Source organism: Rhinopithecus bieti, unplaced genomic scaffold (assembly GCF_001698545.2).
Source record: "Rhinopithecus bieti isolate Rb0 unplaced genomic scaffold, ASM169854v2 scaffold_3948, whole genome shotgun sequence".
Classification (NCBI taxonomy): Eukaryota; Metazoa; Chordata; class Mammalia; order Primates; family Cercopithecidae; genus Rhinopithecus; species Rhinopithecus bieti.
In genome coordinates this window covers 5,890,126-5,910,998 of record NW_016804646.1, presented here as the reverse complement: position 1 = coordinate 5,910,998, position 20,873 = coordinate 5,890,126, and the positions used below count along the sequence as shown (strand labels likewise).

The following is a 20,873-nucleotide window of genomic DNA, read 5'->3' as shown; positions in this document are numbered from 1 at the left end:
CATGGCATCATGGTAAAGCTGGAAGAGGCAGGGGGCAGGGGGACGCACTGGTGCAAAGGGCTAGAATGACCCAGACCAGGCAAGGGAGGTAGCAGGGGTCCACTGCAGGGCTGTCCCACTTTTCCCTAAAGATACTGGGTGAGGCAGTGTAGAGATGTGCGTTTTTCCAAGTTAAAGTTTCAGTCAATTTTATTTCATACAATCCAGTAAGCTGTGCTGTCTAGTGGTATCCACACATACTTTATTAGTTTTATCTTTGTTCAACCCACCAACAAAAATTTGGAAAGATTGCTACACACGACAGAGCGACAGTACCCTAGGTTGACATGACAGCCCATATTATCAGTTCTCTGTTTCACATTAAAAAGTTACCATTCATTCAATCCAAACATCCACCGAATCCACACATTCTCTCAAAGACCAGCATGGTTCTGTCTAATACCTTGCTATAATTCCAAGTCATTCGTTCTCATAACTTATTTGAAAAGGCACATTTGGTCAGTCTGATGTCATTCTTAGGGCATCTTTGCTCTCTCCTAGCCATTGCTACCTGCTTTTATGTACCTAAAAGTCATCCATTTAATGATCTGTTCCTGAATGTGGCTGCAAAGCAGTCTGTAAAACCCACTCACCTTCCCTCCTTAAATTGCCTCCCTCCAGGTCTGTTTCCTCAAAGATCATCCCTTAGTGGTTCACAATAATCATGAACCCTGGGGACAACTGATACGGGCTGAGAGGTAAGAATTCATTGTTTACTTAGAGCAACTCGTTCCCTGAGCTGAACCGTGTGTCTTCCACCCTTGCCCATGGTTCGATCTCTTTCCTTGACAGAACAAGCAAAAGAGCGGCTGCTCCGTCTCCCGTGAACATCTGTTGACTGTGGGCAGCCTGGGCCAGCCTTGCTGTTATTTGCCTCAGATGCGAGTAAGGAAGCTCCAGTTGTAGCCTTGGCTCAGCCCAGGCCATGCCCTTATTACCTGGAAGCTGGCTCTGCAGCGTTGTGACTTAGACACTTTACAAGTCTGAGCCATCCTGTACTAGTTCATCAACTTTCCTTCCTCGTCATCTGCAAAGATCCAGAGAGAATGGCATTCCGAAATTCCATGGATGACTTTTCTGAATTTCCTAGAATGTTTGGCAAAGATCTGGCTAAAACTATTACTATGGAATAGAAAAGGAAAAGTGACATTTGTATCATTTATTTTGGAAATGCAAAGGAATTATTATGCAGCAATCTTAACTTTGTGGACGTACCACTCACCTCCCTTAAAATTCAACAGAACCAGAGGTGCCAGAAATGTCAAAAATAACTAGTCATTCCAACGTGTAAAACAAGACTGCCTTGTTTAAAAAACAAAAAATTAAAGGTAAAAATTGTATGACTCTTACCCAGTGAAAAGCTTTACTAACACAGCCCTGGGTGCTATTTCCAGATACTGAAAAGATCTAAGTAGGTGCCTAAGAACTGCTTTTTAACCCATTCACAACCTTCATATTAAACTAGGATGCGGCTGCAGGAGCTGAGGAAGCGCTGGGTGGGAACCTGGATGTCCTTTCCCAGAGAACAGCTATTTCACTGGTAACTCTGAAACTTCAAAGTATTGATTGTGCAAAGTACTCAAGTTTCTTTTGGCCTAATTATTCTTAAGAAAGGTGGTTCCTTTTTAGAAAAGGGAAGCAGAAGCTAATTGACATTCCATTACTCAGGACTCTAGTAAGTGCCCCCTTTGTGCAGTCACTATTCACTGAGGTCCCTGCTGGGGGGCAGGGCAGAGCCATGAGCTCAGGAGCCCATCCCTGTGCTCAGAGATGGGACTCCAATGAGGAGACACACTATGTAGGTGCAATTTCTGATTTCTTAGTTTTTGACCAAAATAGCAGTAATTTCAAACAGTTGAATGCCGTGATCGCTACTGTGCCAGTTGGTGACGAATGCTGTGAATGGTATTGAATGTCCTGGACCAAGAGGAACGGCAACATATCCTTAGTCCTCAGCCTAAGAAGTCCATCAAGTCCTTCTCTCAAGTTGTACGTCTGTTGTTTTCAAAAGCCATTGTGACAGGTCTAAACCCTGGAGTATGTGGTTGATGTTTAAATGTACTTGACATTCCGGAAACACTCAACCTAAGCCCTGGATGCAGGAGGCGGGGACACCGAGGATGTGAATTACAGTGCCTGGATGTGCTAATGCCTAGAGAGGCGTCAGGCCCCGTGCTGGCTTAGGGGATTCTGTGATGACTGCGCCCTGGGCCTTCCTTACGGGCTCCGGGTTTGGAGTGCAGAGGGATTGGCGTTTGTAAAGATTGCTTGCTTACCCTTTGTCTAGCATGCACGTTCAGGATGTAACCTCAGCTTCATTCATACTGGCCAAAAAAAAAATAATTCTCAACATTGTTTTCAATTAAATTCCTGAAGATATTTGTAGGGAAACACCCTTCTGAGATGCAACCAATTTCTTGTCCACACAGCTACCATATCCTTATATAGATGGGGAAAAATCCAGACAAGCGGGAATTTCAGCACCCGGCTTGAAGCCCCTTAATGGTCCCTTGGCAGAGGCAAAGAATGAGCCCAGAGCCTGAAATTCAAGATGCTGGTCTCTTCTGAACACACTGTGGAGCAACGCAGTGCACCTGCAGATGCAGCACTCAGCAGCCTGGAATGCCAGCTCACGTGCCCTCACCTAGAAACGCCTTCTCGACTGAACGGCTGCTCGCTCTCAGCAGCACCTGTCAGCATAGCTCAGTTGCTTCTGCCCCCTGCGCCGAGGTATGACTAGGACCAGAAGAGTCAGAAAGCATGGTGGAGTCAGAAAGCATGGCAGAGCTAGCACACTGTGAGCATGTTGTGCGTGGGCTTGCTTACTATTTCCTTCTCTGTAAACATCACTTAGGAGCTACGTCAATTAAGGCATCATAAGACACAGGTGTGATGGAGGCATTATGAGGAGACTACTCCACAGGACCTTGGAGAGTTGCATTTTGCAGGGGCTTTCCTTGAAGCTCAGGGGGAAGGAAGCAGTGGCCTCCTGGTCAGCTACAGACACAGGCAGGTTAGGGCCTGTCTTGCTTTCATGTTCTTTTAAACACAAATGGCAGGTCACAAATATTCCTCTAAATATTCCTCCGTACCGCCTAGGGCCCCTCAAGAGACATGCAAACCAAAGTATTTGTTTTTATTTTCGCTTTAACCTAGTAAGTATGTGAAAAGTCTGGACCATTGCTTTAGAGAAGGCTGGATTAAATCTCTTGTTCTGAGCAGGAGTAGGGACCCTAGAGAACCTTCACTGGATACCTTTCGTCACACTTTGGTCAATAGTTACGAATAAGTTGTAAAGCCTATGCGAAGCCCATTCTGTTTTGCTTGGGGACCAGCCAGCCCACTCCTCCACTCCAGTGGGGTCTTCTTTTTGTCTTTCACATCAACTATTACAAGTTTTGGCTGGACAATTAATGGCATTTACATCACTGTCCCACATATGGATATATTAGAAAAACCCTAATGTTTTAACTTTTTTTAATCATCAGCTACTTTTACAAGGCTTTGCGTGCATTTGTTTAGGGAATACAGCAGTCAAGAGATACTCCAGTACTATTGTGTGATCATGTGAAAAAAGTTGGTTTTCTCTCTGTCAAAGTCAACAGGGTGGTAGACTAACTCACAGAGTGCCTTACTTCTTCCTCCCGATTAATCATGTTCACTTTACAGTGGCAGAATCAGTCCAGTCCCCCAGGCCTCAAGCTGCATCTTCCGAATGGTTGGTGTCTTTTAATCGAGTCCCCGTGGGCTGCGTTTCCTGGAAGAAGTCCATTAAATTCCCTGCCTCTGTAAGCTGCAGGAGTTGCCTAGGATATGGCCCGTCATGTCTGGGGATGACCCTGCATCGCTCTCCAGATTTCACTCAAGGTTCGTATTTTTCTCTGCCACCTTGAATTACAGAACAGGCGCTCAGTAGTGTGGTAAGCTTTAAGCCAAAATGAGATGGAAAGGTGGAAAAGACAGGAAGCGTAGCTCTTAGTCCATGGAGCTCTACTTAGGGGACAAAAAGATGGCTTAAGCTCCATGGGTTTTCACCTCGTAGAAAAACTAACACCCTGGGGACCAAAGCAGTTCTTTGGTGAGGAGATGGTGACCTCCGTGTGACCTGAACATGGGGGAAGATACCAGAGGAGGAGTGATGAGCTTCTGTCCAGGAGTACCCGTGGTTGTCTATGTCATTAAGGGTGCAGGGTGGAAGGAAACCAGGTTCCCAGGCCGCGTAACAACATTGTTCTTCGTGGACAGGTCAGATGACTGATGAGAAAGAGGTCCAGATCTCTCCCCAGCATGCCACATTCTCTTTCGGCTCTAAGGCAATTCAAAACTTAGCGTTCACTTAGTTATTTCCTAAGAGAATTCTGCCTGCATTCCTCCAGCCTGGCACCCAAGGCCCTAGCAGGCAGCCTGTTTGCTTGCTTGTGCTTTGTGTGATACCAGAGCCAACTCAGAAGAAAATTGAATGTCTGTGGGCCCTTGGATCTACGTTTTCAGAACTTAGATTACCTCTGTGTTGAATGGAAGAATGACAATGAGAAAAATAACACATTTTTGGTACGGCAGGCAAATTTCTGAGCATTTTTGAGAAGTAGCAACACAGAGGCAGCTTTCTTGTCTTTTGTCCTTGGCTTAGTGCTTTAGGATTCTTAAAGTGCCTCTTTTACCCTTGACACACCCCAAGAGGTAGATATCATCACCCCCATTTTACAGATGGGGAAATTAAGTCAGCAAGGAAAAGTGTCACCCAAATCCTACAGCCAGTGAGCTGCAGAGTTCAGGTGAACAGCGTAACTCAGCATCATGGACCCCTCCAAGAGATGGGCCCGATAATCCAGGCACAGGCCCACAAGGGCGTGTTCACACACACACAATGCTATACACCATGCACACCTCCACTTCTCCAAGGGCCCCTCTTGCCTAAGGTCATGTCCTGGGCTTTTGCCCACAGATCTCTGCCCACACAGATGTCTGCACACGGTGCTTCATGTCCCTGTGCGGGATGGGCAGATGTGCTGGGTGCTCCTATCAACCCTGCCTGCAGGGCCACCAGCTAGTTAACTCAGGCCCTGGGCTCTGCAGTAAGTTCTTCGCACAAGTCAGCCAGGATTTGTTTTCTTTTTCACTTTTGCAGATTCAAATTCATTTGTATCAACAATGCATTATTGTCCTGTAAGCAGAGGGAACGTCTCTAGAGCTGTCTCGTAACTCCTTGGCTTATCTAGTTTGGTTGTGCTTGGTAAACACTTAATGACTAAATGAGCAAATAGCCAAAAACATGACTGCGTAGACTAGGCCTTATAATGTTTTGTCAGTTTTTGTATGGAGCAGTTCATTCCTTCTCATGTTACCATGGCAACACAGGCAGTTTTTCTCAGCAACTTGAAGCTGCACACCAGGAGAAAGACGTATCCTGCCTAACTCATGCTCCAAATACCCATCGGTCCAAGTGCCTTTGGTGTTTTGGCCTAAGATGACTTAATAGCTAGTATTTAATTGTTCTGCAAAAATAGCACTGCTTTTAGTTTCTTCTTCTTTTGCATTTTTGGCACCCGTTGGCTGACAGCAGTCTGCAAAGGCCACTGGAGATGCCAGCGGGCAGAACTCTTCCATGGAGTAAAATGGGAGCAGACAGGAGCCCAGAAGAAAGGCAGAAGCCTGGGGGATTTTTGTACGTGGGATGTCGGCTCCGATTTGACTGTGATCAGAGCAGGACCTGGCTCCTTGAGGGCTGCAGACAAGCTCTACATGCTGGGAAGGGGCGAGGCATTTTATAAAGTGAACCTGCCTTTTATTAGGGGTGACTTTGGCTGTCACTGCTGAGAGGAACAGTCGATGCAAACTCATCTCACAAATCGCTACAGAGTGCCCAGGCTGTATGTTCATGACGTTTATGTTCAATTTCAAGATCAGTTTCTTCAGGGAGTTGGGCACATCTTCAAGACTTAGGCTGGGAGACTGCACTGCAGAGACCTAGCGAACCTCTCCCTTGCTGTGTGCCAGGGACACGGTTGGTCTCCACGCACGTGCTTGCCATCTCTGCCCTCACAAATGCTCATGGGCACCTGGACCTGTGTCTCCTTCAAGGAGCTGTGCTAGCCGCCCGCCCCTCTCAACTGCCCACACCTCCGCGGCTGCTGCCTCCTGTGGGCAGGATCTGAAACACCAAAGCCATGGGCAAGGGTAGGATGGAGGGGCAGCGGTCTATGTAAACATACACCACAGATGACCCAGACAAGCACTTTAATTTTTTTTTTTTTTTTTGGAGGCATAATTTAGTCATCTCACCTAAAGCACTTTTCACTTTATCTCTGGCAACCAAGGGTTACAGAAAACTCAGCACCAAAGGATGAAAGGGGAACTTGTCCCCTTCGGTCCCCAGCCCTGCCCTCCCCTGCAGCCTAAAATACCCTTTCCATGATCACAGAACAAAGTTCACACTCACCACACAGCCATTCTCACACACACTCGCACAAAAAGAAAACCAAAGCCCACTAAAGCACATGGGGGAAAAAAAGATTACAAAACATCTTCCTCCCCATCCGGCCTTCAGACCAGACTCCCTGGCTGGAGAGGCCGTGACTTCCGCCGTGCCCAGCAGGGCTCACCCAGCCTTTGTCACCATGTCCCACTGAGGAGGATACGCAGAGGCCACCAGTTCCCCAAAGTTCCCTTCGGATGGTGACACCTCCCTGAGTCAGTCATTCTGTTTCTGCTTGCTGTCAGAGTTGCCGTAGGCAGAGCCCTTGTCAATTTCCGTCACACCAATCATCCATCGAACTCCCATGGAGGCTGCAGAGACAAGGAGAGCAGATTTAGGAGTAGCCCGAACAGACTACAGGCCCATTTGCCCACAGAGCATGTGAGAAGGCCCGTGGCCACAAATCACAAGCACCAGCTGGGAGCTGGCGGGTTTGAGGTGACATCATCCTCCCAGCTTTACAGTCATCCTTGAGTGTGGACGTCTGTGTGACGTGAAGAAAAAGCAAGGCTGCTCTGGTGGGGGTTTTCCTCCTGGACCCTGAAGGTGAACGATCTGGCAAGCCATGCACAGCTGTCCACGGGGACTCAGAGAAATCCCGGGCTTCCTCTGCTGGCTCCCAGGTAAAGAGGAGTCTCTTGTGAATGAGGGGCAGGAACTTAACAGGGCATGTTCGGCGAAGTTTTATAAAGAACAGACCAGGAGCCTGGAAGATGCAAGAGCTCGAGTACCAAGTGCCCAACGAGTTTCAGCACTGCTTTTGGTACAAGTGTTACAGCAGTGAGAAAACCCCCGCCCTTCCCTCTGATGGTAGGATTTGCCAGCACCAGAGAATGGGCAGGACCCTCGTGGGAGCCCAGTTTCATATAGGAAGCTGGAAAGCAAGGCCCAATGCTCAGAAGTTGCAATTTCAACTACTTCCTCTGGAGAGGGCAGATTTGGTGAGGTCCTTGGGTGCAGGGCCCAAGACTTAATCATTTGATGTGCTCAGCACTGGGCATGGGGCTTGGAAAACAGTCCGTTTATAGTAAATGTTTAAGAATGGATAGACAAATAAGTGAATGAAATCCCCCAAATCATGATGCACAGGGTTACCTAGCATTAGCATCGTGGTCGATTAACTGGGACATGGATGGAAGAGCCTGGGATGGGCGAATCCAGCCCAGCCAGCATGAGGCACGCATCTCCCATGGGTCATTTACAAATGGGAGGACTCCTGCATGGAGTGTGACAGTAGCAGTGAGTGTGGAATTCTTGTAGAGCAGAAAAAAATCAGTTAAACGTGGACCCTGTGGCCTTCGAAGAGGACTAAGACACAAAGTCCTTCAGGGCAGAATGCAGTCAGGCGCAGGCTCAGGGTGATGGGGCAGGGCAGTCACCTCCTCAGATGCTCCTGGAGACGTCCTGTGTCCACACTGCACCCTGGGCAGTGCTCAGGCTTCTTTTTTTGGTGCTCGCTACACACCTGGGTGGCCCTGTCTGCAGCCTTCATCCTGAAGGGGCCTTCTCCAAGAGGACACGGGTCTGTGTGTGCCTTGCTGTTGCCTGCTATTGAAGCAGAAGGGCTGAGCTTGCCCCCGCCCTACCAGGGACCCCTGGCCAGCCTGAGCAGCATGGTGGGGGATGGGGCTGCCCCCATGCCTGCCTTAAGGAGATGAGGTGCTTTCTTCTCCATCCTTTTACTTCTTTTCCTTACAAGGTGTGGGTGTTAATATTTTAATTTTTAACATTAAAATGCATCTTAATTTTTCAAAAGCCTAGTAGGGTCTGTTTGAGGCACAGGAGCCAGCTTGTTTACTGCAACCACATGCTCTAGAATTGGTTGGGTCAGTCGGAATGAATGAGATAGGTTTATGTGCTGTGACCTGTTTTGGTGGTTATGGTTGGGTCGGTCGGAATGAAAGAGATAGGTTTATGTGCTGTGACCTGTTTTGGTGGTTATGGTTCATTAGGTGAAAAGGCGCGTTGAAGAAACTCCACTGACAGGAATTTACATATGCTTGAGACTGGAAAAAGCATGTGCACCAAATTGTCATTAACGATTATCTGGGAAGCAGGCTCAATGGGAATTTTGTCCTGACACACTTTCAATTTTCTGCGCTTGCATATTGCTTGGGCCTTTTATACTGAGCATACCGCAGCTTTGTGTTTCACAGAAAATAACTGAGACCTGTCCATCTGAAAGAAGCACGCGATCTCTGTGTGCTTGGACAATGTGCCATCTCTCCCAGGCTCTCCAAAGCCTCAGAGAGGATGCTAGGCTTGGGGAGATGGGGCCTTTCACAGAGAAACCCCAAAGTCTTCCTTGGCTCCAGGAAGCATGGGCCTGCTGTTCACAGGGCAGGAAGCAGGCACGACAGGCTGCCCCACCACAGAGGCAAGGAGCAGGGTGCACAGAGGCTTGGTGCCAAGAAGCAGCAGTAGCCCGAGAATCCTGGTCACCTGGGGCCAGCGCAGATCTGTGAAAAGCTCTGTCAGCAAGCGTCTCCACTCAGTGTCATCCACCTGCAGCAAAGGAGAAGCCACAGGCGCCCCCAGGGCTTCGAAGGCAGGGAGCTGCCTATACGTCCCCACTGGCCTCCAGCACAGGGCTTTCTTCAGAAACAGGAAATGATGCCAGCGAGCAGAGCTGTCTGCAGGGGACGGGGAGGGAGCACTCACAGCTGTCGCGGAGTGGAAGTGGCAGCTGCATCACCACCCAAGAGGGAACGTGTGGAATCCAGCCCCTGGTGGGAGGCTGGACCATCCAGGCTGTGGAGTGGGTCCTGGGCCTGGTATTCAAGGGCCTCGTACTCATCCTGAAGTCTAATTTTTCCCTGTGATTTGCAAGCTGAGCCTGCTCCTCATCCATGGCACAACTGCCTACACAGATGGCCTTGGTCCCAGCCCTGATGCCACCTCTCCCAGGGTGGTGCTGTTAGCACCCACCAGCCCCTTGCCCTCCACTCACCCACGAAGAAGACAAGGATGAAGCTGGCCAGCGTCAGGGAAGACCCGCTCCTGATCATGCTGACCAAGAACTGGAAGAAAGGGTAGAGCACCAGCGAGGCCCAAAACAGCCAGTTCACGAGGGTCCAGGGCCGCCGGGGGGGCACCATGGGCGTCTCTGGGAAGGTGCCTGTCCTGTAGTACTCCTCCTGAAAGGCATCCTGGGGGACAGGAAAGAGGACTGGGCTCAGTGGCAGGTCCCTCCCGAGGCCCCGCTTCCAAGGGAATCGCAGAGATACACGGGTGCCACGGGGGCTCGGCAGAACTGGGGTCTGTGGCTCCTTCCAGAAAGCACTTTGTAGGCAGCTGCTGTCTTCTCAATGCTGCATCTGGCCGCCCCTCCCACAGGGGCACTAGGAGTGGCAGGGCCGCTGCAGCTGTCCCTGACTGCAGGGCGTGGAGCATGAGGCCTGGCCTCAGGCCAGCCTGGGCTGGGGCTGGGATCCACCCTCTGTGGGTAGGCGCCTGCATCCCTGAGCCAGGCCTGTCTGTCTGATGGGGCAGCAGTGCCTTCCACGACAGGTCGGCTGCTGCCCGAAGCTGCCCACAGGGGACACTCCGTGGAGACCTGGCTCGCAGTCAGGAGGAGCTCGCCACACAGCCCGGTCCGGCACATGCCCATGCCCTGCCTTCCTGGCCTCCACAGCCCGTTCACCTCGGCTCCTGCGGGACAGCCCACCCACACCTACCACCCTGTTGGCCACTGGAGGGCTCTGAGGGCCGTGATTCAAGGCATCATGAATGACGAAAGCTTGAGGGCTGCTGGGTATGACTCTTGGAGGTGACAGCAAACTCAGGACTGGGTGTCCAGGGTGACTCTTCTAAGTGACTGTCAGACCGTGGAAAAGGTAAACAGGCTCATGTCCTCCCACTAAGCAGATTCTTAGTGGGAACCACGCACTCATCCACGTCCACCCCCAGGGTGTGTGTGTCACAAACAGCTTGCAGAGCAGCTACTCCAGAGCCCTCATGGCGCTCCTTGCAGTCCCTGGGTGAGAACAGGGGACTCACGGCCCCACGTAAATGCACTGCAAAAGAACACGGTGGCCCTTCCCTGGGTGTCTCATGTCACAGAGCTCCCGCTCAGGGACTGGGGCTCAGCCACAAGGAGCTGCTGGATATAAGGGAGGGACCCAGGAACCCGACAGTCAACAGGAGTGCTCAAGCAGCTGGGAGCTGGGCTGAGCCAGGACCTGGGGGGAACAAGGGGCTGTGGCACCAGGATTCCCACTGGCCCCTCTAAGGGCAGGTCCTGGCCGTGAGGGGGGGCCAGGGCAGGAGCCACCTCCAGGCAGCAGAGCTGAGCCAGGCAGCCACAGGGAGTTGCCCGGGTTGTATTGTGGGCGGCTGCCTCAGCTATTGTAAAAGCTGCACATGGCTGATAGCATGCACGCCACACAAAAACAGGTGTGGATCATGGTGAGGCCCAGTTTGTGTCCCATAAACTAGCCTAGTAACGTCCCAGTTCTCTAAGGAGTCGAATTTTCTGAAAAATGAGCTTCCATATAATTGAAACTTACACTACCTTAAATGCTGAATATTTTCCTTTAACAATTTGAGATAGAAAAGTCTAAAGTATCTCATACTTTTCTTCTTTTCCATTCAGGGTGTACTGAATCATAGGCTCTCTTGGCCTCTCAGAGTCACTTTTCATACTAGTCCACACACTAATTAGGCCATTTTGGAAGGAGAATCCCCAACTCCTTCCCTGGGCAGTTCAGGTGCCTCTGCTCTGCCCTTGGCCCCCTGCAGCCCATTAACAAGCCTGGTCTGAAGTGTCACTTGTTGCATGACTCTGCTCTTGGACATCGGCCAAGGGAAGCCGTGGGGGCTCTCAGGGGAAGTCACATCATCAAGCAGTTGAAGAACAATCGACGTGTGTGCCAAGCACTCCCACCCTCAAGCAGTGAGAGCGATCAGAGGGTGGAGGAGACAAGGAGGTGAGCACCATGACAGTCAGGAGCACGGGCAATGCCCAGAGAGGTGGCATCCGACTCTGCCAGGGTAGGAAGCAGCACTCGCCTGCCCACCAGAATGGGGTGATTTTCTTATCCCAGGTTGGGGCCACAGGGCACCTGATAACTAGACAAGGTGGGTGATATTTTGTGCCTTGTTTAAAAAAAAAAAAACAGCTTTCTTAAGGTGACATTTACATGCCATAGAACTCACCCATTTTTAAAAATTGGCAAATGTGGCTTTTGAAATTATTTTCCTTAACAGTCTTTTTAGTACTTTTTTTATAGTAATATCACAAAGGGGAACTCACCTTTTCTGTCTTGTTTCCAGAAAGACATTTGCTAGGCCAAGATTTTTTTATTTGCACCTCTTGCAAGAAGGAAAAAGCACTCCCTTTTCTAGGAGCCGCAGAACTCAGAACTTCCCATTCACTTTATGGTTTTATTTTTTGAGACAGAGTCTCACTCTGTCGCACAGGCTGGAGTGCAATGGCACAATCTCCTCTCACTGCAACCTCCACCTCCCAGGTTCAAGTGATTCTCCCGCCTCAGCCTCCTGAGCACCTGGTATTACAGGCACCTGCCATCATGCCCAGCTAATTTTTGTAGAGATGGGGTTTTACCATGTTGGCCAGGCTGGTCTTGAACTCCTGACCTCAGGTGATCCTCCCGTCTCAGCCTCCCAAAGTGTTGGGATTATAGGTGTGAGCCACCGCGCCCAGCCCGATTCACTTTAAAGTTTTGTCTGTGGTTTAAAACACTAACTCTCACCCCCTCCCCTCACTTATGGCCCCTGACATTGCCGCAAGACCTCCCATAGACTGTCGCGGAGAGAACAGCACGGCCAGCTCCGGCCAGACTCCAGGCTCCGGCAGTAGAATGTCCATGGCCGATCTTGGTCATGGATCCATTTTGTAATAAAATTTGCCCCACAGGGAAAGGACTCATGTTTTTTGTTTCTGTGTGTTACCGTATGGCATAGTATAAAGTTGGAACTAGGAAATGTAGTCACTGAACGAAGGAGAGTTGGTTTGTTTCCAGAAAGAAGCATCAGCCCACAAGCTACGAGATCCTATTGAGAGGCGGCGGATCCCCGAACAAACACCCGCTGCAGCCCGCGACAAAGGCACTTGGGAGGAGGCGTGCGGAGGAGACTCCACACAGCACACCCGCTCAGCTTTCCCAGGCACTCAGCTCAGCAAAGAAATTGTGTCTTAGGGCAGAATTAAGGAGAAGAAAGGAGGGAGAAAAGGACAGGGGCAAGAACAGGAAAGAACAAAGAATAGAAGAGAAAGTTGGGGAACAGAAAGGAAGAAGTAGTTCCTCTTAGTCAGCAAGTCTGGGTGGAGAGAGGCTCTGTGAGGAGCACTCGCAAACCTTGACCTCAGCGTGCAGACATCACCCGAGTGCAGGGCCAGGACTTGCAAAGGACTTACCATGGGGGCGAAGCCTTGAGGCTCCCTGCTGCCCTTCTAAGGAGCAGTACCCTTATGGTTTAAATAAAAAAACAATTGGCCGGGGACGGTGGCTCAAGCCTGTAATCCCAGCACTTTGGGAGGCCGAGACGGGCGGATCACGAGGTCAGGAGATCGAGACCATCCTAGCTAACACGGTGAAACCCCGTCTCTACTAAAAAATACAAAAACTAGCCGGGCGAGGTGGCAGCGCCTGTAGTCCCAGCTACTCGGAGGCTGAGGCGGGAGAATGGCGGGAACCCGGGAGGCGGAGCTTGCAGTGAGCTGAGATCCGGCCACTGCACTCCAGCCTGGGTGACAGAGCCACACTCCGTCTCAAAAAAAATAAATAAATAAAAATAAAAAAAATTAAAAAATAAAAAAACAATTGCCAGTCCCAAAAATGGTTCTTGCCCTTGAAGGTGAGGAGCAGGAGACCACAGTGTTTTCCACGGGCCACCATGCCTGCACCCCGAGCTCTGCACCCACCCAGAGCTGCTTCCGACCTTGGCCTCCACAAGACAGCTCTGAATGTAGCTTTTTTTTCACTTATTTCTCTTTAGAGATAGGGTCTTACTCTGTTGCCCAGGCTGGAGTGCAGTGGCGCAATCATAGCTCACAGTAACCTTGAACTTCTAGGCTCAAGTGATCCTCCCACTTCAGCTTCCCCAGTAGCTGGAACTACAGGTGTGGACCACTAGGCGCAGCTAACTTGTAAACTTTTTTTGTAGACAGGGGTTCTCATTACGTTGCCCAGACTGGTCACAAACCTGGGCGACCTCTGGCCACAAGTGATCCTCCAGCCTCAGCCTCCCAAAGTGCTTACTCCCAAAGGGATTACTGGCAAGAGCCACTGTGCCCAGCCTCGCCTATTTCTTAATGTGCACCATTAATGGCCAATTTATAGTCCCTTCTGCAAGTGTCAAATTACAACCTGAAGAAGTACTTTTAAGTTAGAAATGAAAAGTTAGAATCTGTTCGCCCCATACAATTAAGAAACCATGATGGCTATTGTGACCTCCCTGGAAAAAAGGGGTTCTGAGGTTGTAGGTTCAGCCTGAGAGCGAGTTCATTTGGGAACTGCTTTTTCCACAGAAGATCACACAAGGTCATGAATGGTTTCTCAAAGCCTTCAAACAATAGGAGTCCCAAATGCTGACAAGCAAGAAATATTGTGCATTTTTCATAAAGCTAAATCAGGTCAACTCAAAGGATGGCCCTGTTTTCAGAGATGATGCCTTTCCCATTTTAAATAATTGTGTCACTGGTAGGTGGCGAGTTTCTCTTATGCTTGGAAGGACCAGAATGTTGGCACACCTCTATTGGCTGCCTGCCATCCCCTCCCATTTTGCAGAAACTTTACCTGTCCATGAAATTGAAAAGTCGGAGAACTACTGCCCTAAAATCCCAAGGTCAAAATCAACAGAATTGTCTTTTGACATACACCACACTTCTGACTGAAAGGGTGATCATTAAAATGAAATTCTACTTTGACAAGCTTGGTGGGGCACCCAGATTTGGGGCAAGTAAAGCTTTAGATCTAGGCTCCTAGCAAAATAGGCTGATACAGAAAGGAATTGTCCCTTGACGTCTATTCACCACTCTGCTTGGAGGAACCATGCACCACTTCCCCTTACTGCTCAGCGATCTTCTCGGAAAGGAAAAGGGCCAGCCTCCCAGGTTCGCTCACAGACACATACTGCTTAGAGAACTCGGTGTCGTCCCAGCCCTGCACGGATAGAGAAAGGGCCTGGGCTCCAGCACCTGGCTTTGATCGGTGAGCTGGAAAACTGGGTAAATCACTTCATCCTTCGGACCTTAACTTCCTCATCAGTAATGTAAGAGCTTTGGAGTAGATGATCATTTTGAGAACCCTTCCAAGTTGAACACTATCATTTAAATGTAAACATAGTTTAGAGGAAAACACCGTAAGAAACTTTAACAAGGAGGTGTGCCTCTTGGTTTACATGATGACCACAGTTCTGCCTGAACACAGGAGAGGAAGGGCCCATTGAGAAAAATCTCCTTTGCCTTGATGGATTTGAGGGCCCACATTTATTGTAGATTTGTTTGTGTGGCTCTTTACAAAAGAGGCTCATTTTCTAAACCTTTTCTTAGCATACTCTTCTTTCTGCTAAAAGTAACATTTTAGGCTGGGTGCGGTGGCTCACACCTGTAATCCCAGCACTTTGGGAGGCCAAGGCGGGCGGATTACAAGGTCAGGAGATCAAGACCATCCTGGTTAACACGGTGAAACCCCGTCTCTACTAAAAATACAAAAAATCAGCTGGGCATGGTGGTGGCGCCTGTAGTCCCAGCTACTCAGGAGGCTGAGGCAGGAGAATGGCGTGAACCCGGGAGGTGGAGCTTGCAGTGAGCCGAGATCGCACCACTGTACTCCAGCCTGGGTGACAAAGCGAGACTCTGTCTCAAAAAAAAAATATATTTGGCTACGTTCTTTATTTCCAAGAGAGGGTCAGCTCCGGACTCATGAATAACCGGCTCTGTGACGTCTCACCCACCGGAGAAAGGCCTGCTGCCACACAGCCGCACGGCGCACCCACAGCTGCAACACGAACGGACCCCCGGCACCCAGTGCACTGACCTTCTCCTGGTAGAGCTTGTGCAGCCAGGCCGAGCACCTGTCATCGTCTTCAGGGATGTCTTCCAGTGGGATCCTCCTGCAAAGGCAGAGAGCAGCTAGCAGGGAGGAGGTGACGCCCGCCCCGCAACATACACTTTCCAGTAACGGTGCTGCCATTTTTTGTTTGTATCTAGGTAGCCTAAATAATGTGGAAGTGAAGAGAGTAATGCAAGTGATAGAAAGAAGGGGCGTTCCACATCCACACTGGAGAAACACAGGCCAAAATGCAATTATGATCCATGAAGGAAAAACCCAGGGTCCAATTCAATGACATAGACAGATGCTGTCAGAACAGGGGACACTTGCCTCATTCCATCTTCCCTCCCAACTCACAAAAAGGCCCCCAAAACCTGATTATTTGCCTCTTGCAAAGAGGACAACACTGCCTCAGTTTCCACATGAGACAATCCAATATACACAGAAGTGATGCATCAGAGACAAGATCCTAGTAATTTCTTCTTAGTCAAGTAACCAACTTACTGGTAATGGCAGATTATCTCCCATCAAATGATTCCTGTGGCCTCTTGGTTAGCCTTGAGGCAGACTTTTTCTGCAAAAGTTTTGACAAGTCAGTGATGTGGATGGTGGGGAATTAAATTATTCCCAGATGCAAGTAGCCAGGGCATCTTCCCCAGGCTCCATGGCTCAGACAGGGGTCCAGAGTCACTGTACACCAGTGATAGCTCAGAGACTTGGGTGGCTGTAGGGACTGGTGCTGGCAAGGGCTTGCTACTCGATCATTTACAAAGAGCCTATACTGAACACGGGGAGGAGTCACTCTGCCATCTTTGCCGTTCCTACTTGTTCTCAGGTTGTTGGCTCTTGTGATTGCAAGGGACGTTCATTTATACTCAATTTTGTCCATGTCAAAGTCTGCATCTAGCTTGATTTCCCAGGTTATTTCACTCCCTTCTATTGCCTAAGAATATCTTAGTAAGAAGATTTTAGAGCTTATCTATCACACTAGAGTCTGTTAAGAGAATAAACGATGGGATTCCATCTTAAAACAGATTATAGTGAGCAACTTCCTTTTCAAGGCAGTATTGTATAGAGGTAAGTTTTTCACATAATTAGAACTTACCCCATAAGCTCCTCCGGAAATATCCTTTCACCTTTTCTGTTCCTGCGCACACTGTACTTCTGTGAATCCTCTACTTCTTTGCTCTTTGATCTACTCTGCTTTGGAAATGAGATCTCTCAAGTCTGCATAATATTTCTTTATTTGGATAGTGGGAATGTAGTGAGTTTTGCCCTTTTCAGCAACTTGACATTACCGCCCTTGATGTTTCAGTGCTTTGTACTGACGTATGTTCAGAAAAATGCCTCCATCATTTTTAATGGGCAGCTACGACAAAAAGATGTGTGTTGAACAGCATCAATGCTAAACTTCCTCTGGGGTCAAGTGTGTCATCTGGCTTCAGTGAGTGAACGTGCCAGTATCATTTTGGTGCTGATTCTCACACGTGCTTTGGAGAGCTGCAGCTACCTGAGAGGTGAAATAATCTTCTACATTGTCTTGGGGTTTTCCCAAATAACTGAGTCCAGCTGACCACTGAGTGGAGCTCCTGCCAGCTGTCAGCGAACACGGGGAATAAAACCTCACTTTACTCCTAGGAGAAGGTCTAAAGGTCTCCTTCAGGCAGGTAGGTGATTCTCCTGCCTTCATATGCCACAGAACTGAGTCACAGGGCAGACTCTCGCCTGCACCATCAGATAAGAAGTCAGTGATGATGTCAATGCTGTCCTATTTTGATGGGAAAGCCAGAGTCATTTTTAGATCAGAAGCTACTTAACTTTGGCCGCCAGTCCACCAAAACATCTCCCAGGAAAGCTGGGACATTTGGTGTGGCCTGGTGGGAATGTAGGGCCCTGGATTTTCATGGGGCTGTTTGTAATGTGGCTTCCATAAGGTCTTGAATCAGAAGGTTATACGCCCCTGGATTAGTTCTCCATTAGTGGGCATTTCAGATTCTCTTGATTAGCATTCAGAGAAGGTGACCCACAGCACAACAAACCAGTCCGGTCCCTGACCCCCGTCACTCTGGGTTTTAATACGTGAATTGCCATTGTGTTTAGTATCTGCTGCACCTTCCAATTCTGTTTCCCACCGAAACAGAGGTGTTCGGCTCATTCTATAGGCAGGGAAGGAGAACTAGTTTGACTAATATGTTCTAGAAGTATCTTCAATAAAATCACTAATAGCCTGGAACATAACACATAAGTAAGACACTACAAAAGACTTCTGCATTTGTGTCTAGACCGCCTTATATAAATACACATCTGTGTGTATTCCATATAGCAGACCCACTGCTCAAGAAAAGTGTCAATAACACATTCTCTTCACACCAACACCAAAATAATTATAAAATATGGCCTTCCATTTGTTCAACCTGAGCTCTCTGAAACGGAAGAGTTGATTACAGAGGATCCAGAAAGAGCTGGGATGGAAGGAGACTTCAGCAAATCATTCTCAACAGTAGGATGTGTCAAGTTCAATGCAAAACAGACTGCAAAGAAGTTAGTGTGACCCAGGGATCCCTGGAAGAAAGTCTCTAGGTCATTTGTGATGTGTTTACTTTGAAACAGGCACTGTCTTTTCTGGAAAGGAAACCGTTCAACTTACCTAACATACAAATCTGCATGGTATTTCTTTCCATTGAGGACTCCCAGCAGTGTTGGATTTTCATTATTTCTGAAATTGAGTGTACAGTCATATACAGCTGAAACTATAAAAAATAAAACAAATACAAAGCAGTATATAGCGTGTGAACCCAATTTTGTTCTGTAGATACACACATTGGAAGACAATAATCAAATGGCTAACTGCTTATCTAGAAATAGAGTGGTCGGATTTCTTTTTTTTTTCTATATGGTCCACATGTTCTACACTGAATATGTATTATCTTTTGTAATCATAAAATCCCACTAGAACTCAGTAATAGAAAACAGGGTCATTGCTGAAGTCAGATCACTTTTTCTATTTATTTATTTTGGAGATGGAGTCTCACTCTGTCACCCAGGCTGGAGTGCAGTGGTGCAATCTCGGCTCACTATAATCTCTGCCTCCTGGGTTCAAACAATTCTCCTGCCTCAGCCTCCCAAGTAGCTGGGGTTACAGGCACCACCACTACGCTCAGCTAATTTTTAGTAGAGACAGGGTTTCACCATGTTGGTCAGACTGGTCTTGAACTCCTGACCTCAAGTGATCCGCCTGCCTCAGCCTCCCAAAGTGCTGGGATCACAGTGAGCCACTGTGCCCAGCCCAGACTGAGCCACTGTGCCTAGCCCAGATCACTTTTAAAGCAGTACTGCAAAGTCAGGTCTAGGGGTGCCACAACAATGACTTGTAACTTTCTAATGTGCCCAGCCTATCATTTCAGTCAAGAAACACCGGAATTTAAACAAGTGTGGATGATAAGAAAAATTATTCCAAAGGAAACTAAGGAAGTGTCTCAGTTACAGCAGCATAACCATTCTGTGAGCATTATTTTCCCCTAGAAAAATAAGATAGCTACAAATTGTCCTAGGATACTGATGAGAAACTCCTTAAGGAATTGGATCATACTCAGTTGAAGCTTCTTGGATCAAAGGATGGAAGAATATAGGAAGGAACGAGTGAGGGAACAGAGGAGATACATGCACAGTGGAAACTGGCCACTTGCTGAAGTGTAAAAGCACCAGACGGTAGGAGCAACAGGTGGGAACCCCGGCGGCTGCCACCTTTTCCCACCGGTGGGATCTTCTCTTGGGCAGCTGGGGCTAGGTCTTGTCCTGGAGAAGGGAGCCTCTGTCACACAGCTGCTGAGATGACAGAGGCCAGGCACTTACTGCAGGGCCCAGCACATGGTTTGTGTTCAATAAAGGATGAGCCAGATACTTCACTGGGAGCTTTACATACGTGCAAATATTAATAAAAGGAGTGGGAGAATGGCAGGAAAGGCACTTGGTCTGATTGGGAATATGCAGAACCAAGATTCAAAAACAATAAATCATCTGTTTTCTTCTACCTGCTGCCTGACCACCGTGCGGGGTCTGCAGGTCCACTGTCTGTGCCACCGGGCAGGGGTCCTCCTGATGGCCTGCAGGAGAGCCTGGGAGCAGCGCCCAGAGTGCCCGAGACCACTCGTCCCCGCCTTGGGGCTGAAGGCGGGACTGTTCTCCTGAGCCCTCCTGAGGAGCAGCTGCCTGGTCAGGGCTGCTGGGAGAGAACCTGGATGCTTATCACATTTCTCAGGCATTTTAAAGCATCAACGGGTATCTGTAGGAACAGCCGTTCAGGCTGTGTGGACCATGACTGTAGTGTCCTAGGGCTTCCCAGTAAGAAGGGGCCACAGAGCTCACACAGTTCAGCGGTTTTGATACCTCCTTTCCTCTGACCCGCTCACACAGGGGCCCACGAAGACAACAGAAGAGGCTGACTCTGGTTAAGCAAAGGTGGGGAGAACCCACGGGTTCCCCAAAGAGCCACCTAAAAATCAGTGACTTGTACAACTATCTCATTTTTCAAAGCAAAACCTCAAAAAAAGCATCTTGAAAGGAGAGCCAGCCTGATTCTAACTGCAAGGTGCGTCAGAAGGAGTGAGAGCAGCGGCTGCCGGCCCCCGCCAGCCAGGAGCAAATCCCAGCTCGCCAGGTACTGGCTGAGTCACACTGCACCCGCTCCTTAACTTCTCTGAGTCCCAATGTCCTTCTCTGTGAACTGAAAGCAAAAAGAAAAAGGAATCTCCCTTCCTGAGTCCTGTGAGGACATCCTACATGTACGGTGCGTACAGGGCCTGGCATGTCAGATGCGCCCGAGACTGGCGGTGGCTATTATTGGAGAGAGCCTTGTTAACTCCGTGATGAACAGGACAGAGCTGGACGGCATTGCGAGGCAAAACCTAGGCAAAGCTCAGTCAGGGAGCCGTGCTGGTCCAACCCAGAGGGGATGGATCAGGATGGGGACACGTAGCCCTGCAAGCTGGGCAACCCCACCAGGGGCAGAAGGTGAGACGTGCAGTGGGAGGCAGAGGGCCCCAAACAACAGCAGCCTTTGATCAAATGTTTATCATAGGCCAGGTGGGATGCTGAGCTCTTTATCCAGCTTTTCTCATTTAATCCTCTTTGCAACCCTAACAGATTTTGCAGAACTCAGAGCAAACTTAGGACCAGAGAGGTAAGGTCACTTGCCCAGAGTCACAGAGGTCAGCAGAGGAAACAGGATTCAGTGAGCCCTCCTGATCAGGGAGCCCCCAGGGTCTTGACACTGCTGGACAGTGCAGAGTGCAGCAGCCTGGGAGGTGGAGCAGGGGTCGAGCAATGGAAGCATCCTTGGCCCT

At 49.1% G+C, this 20,873-nt stretch overlaps 1 protein-coding gene across 4 annotated transcripts in view; it reads right to left on the bottom strand.

Annotated features, from left to right (window-relative positions):
* Positions 1-219: 219 nt before the first annotated feature.
* AGPAT4 (1-acylglycerol-3-phosphate O-acyltransferase 4) overlaps positions 220-20,873 on the bottom strand; it is a 173,432-nt gene continuing 152,778 nt past the window's right edge. For 2 of the 4 annotated variants that reach the window (XM_017869563.1, XM_017869562.1), the window contains 3 exons: positions 18,179-18,281; positions 15,517-15,592; positions 220-9,663 (listed from right to left, as the gene is read on the bottom strand). In XM_017869563.1, coding sequence (XP_017725052.1) covers positions 9,358-9,663; positions 15,517-15,592; positions 18,179-18,281 — 485 coding nt within the window. In that variant the 3' untranslated portion in view covers positions 220-9,357. The remainder of the gene's footprint in view (positions 9,664-15,516; positions 15,593-18,178; positions 18,282-20,873) is intronic. The other 2 variants (XM_017869564.1, XR_001885005.1) reach the window with 2 other exon arrangements.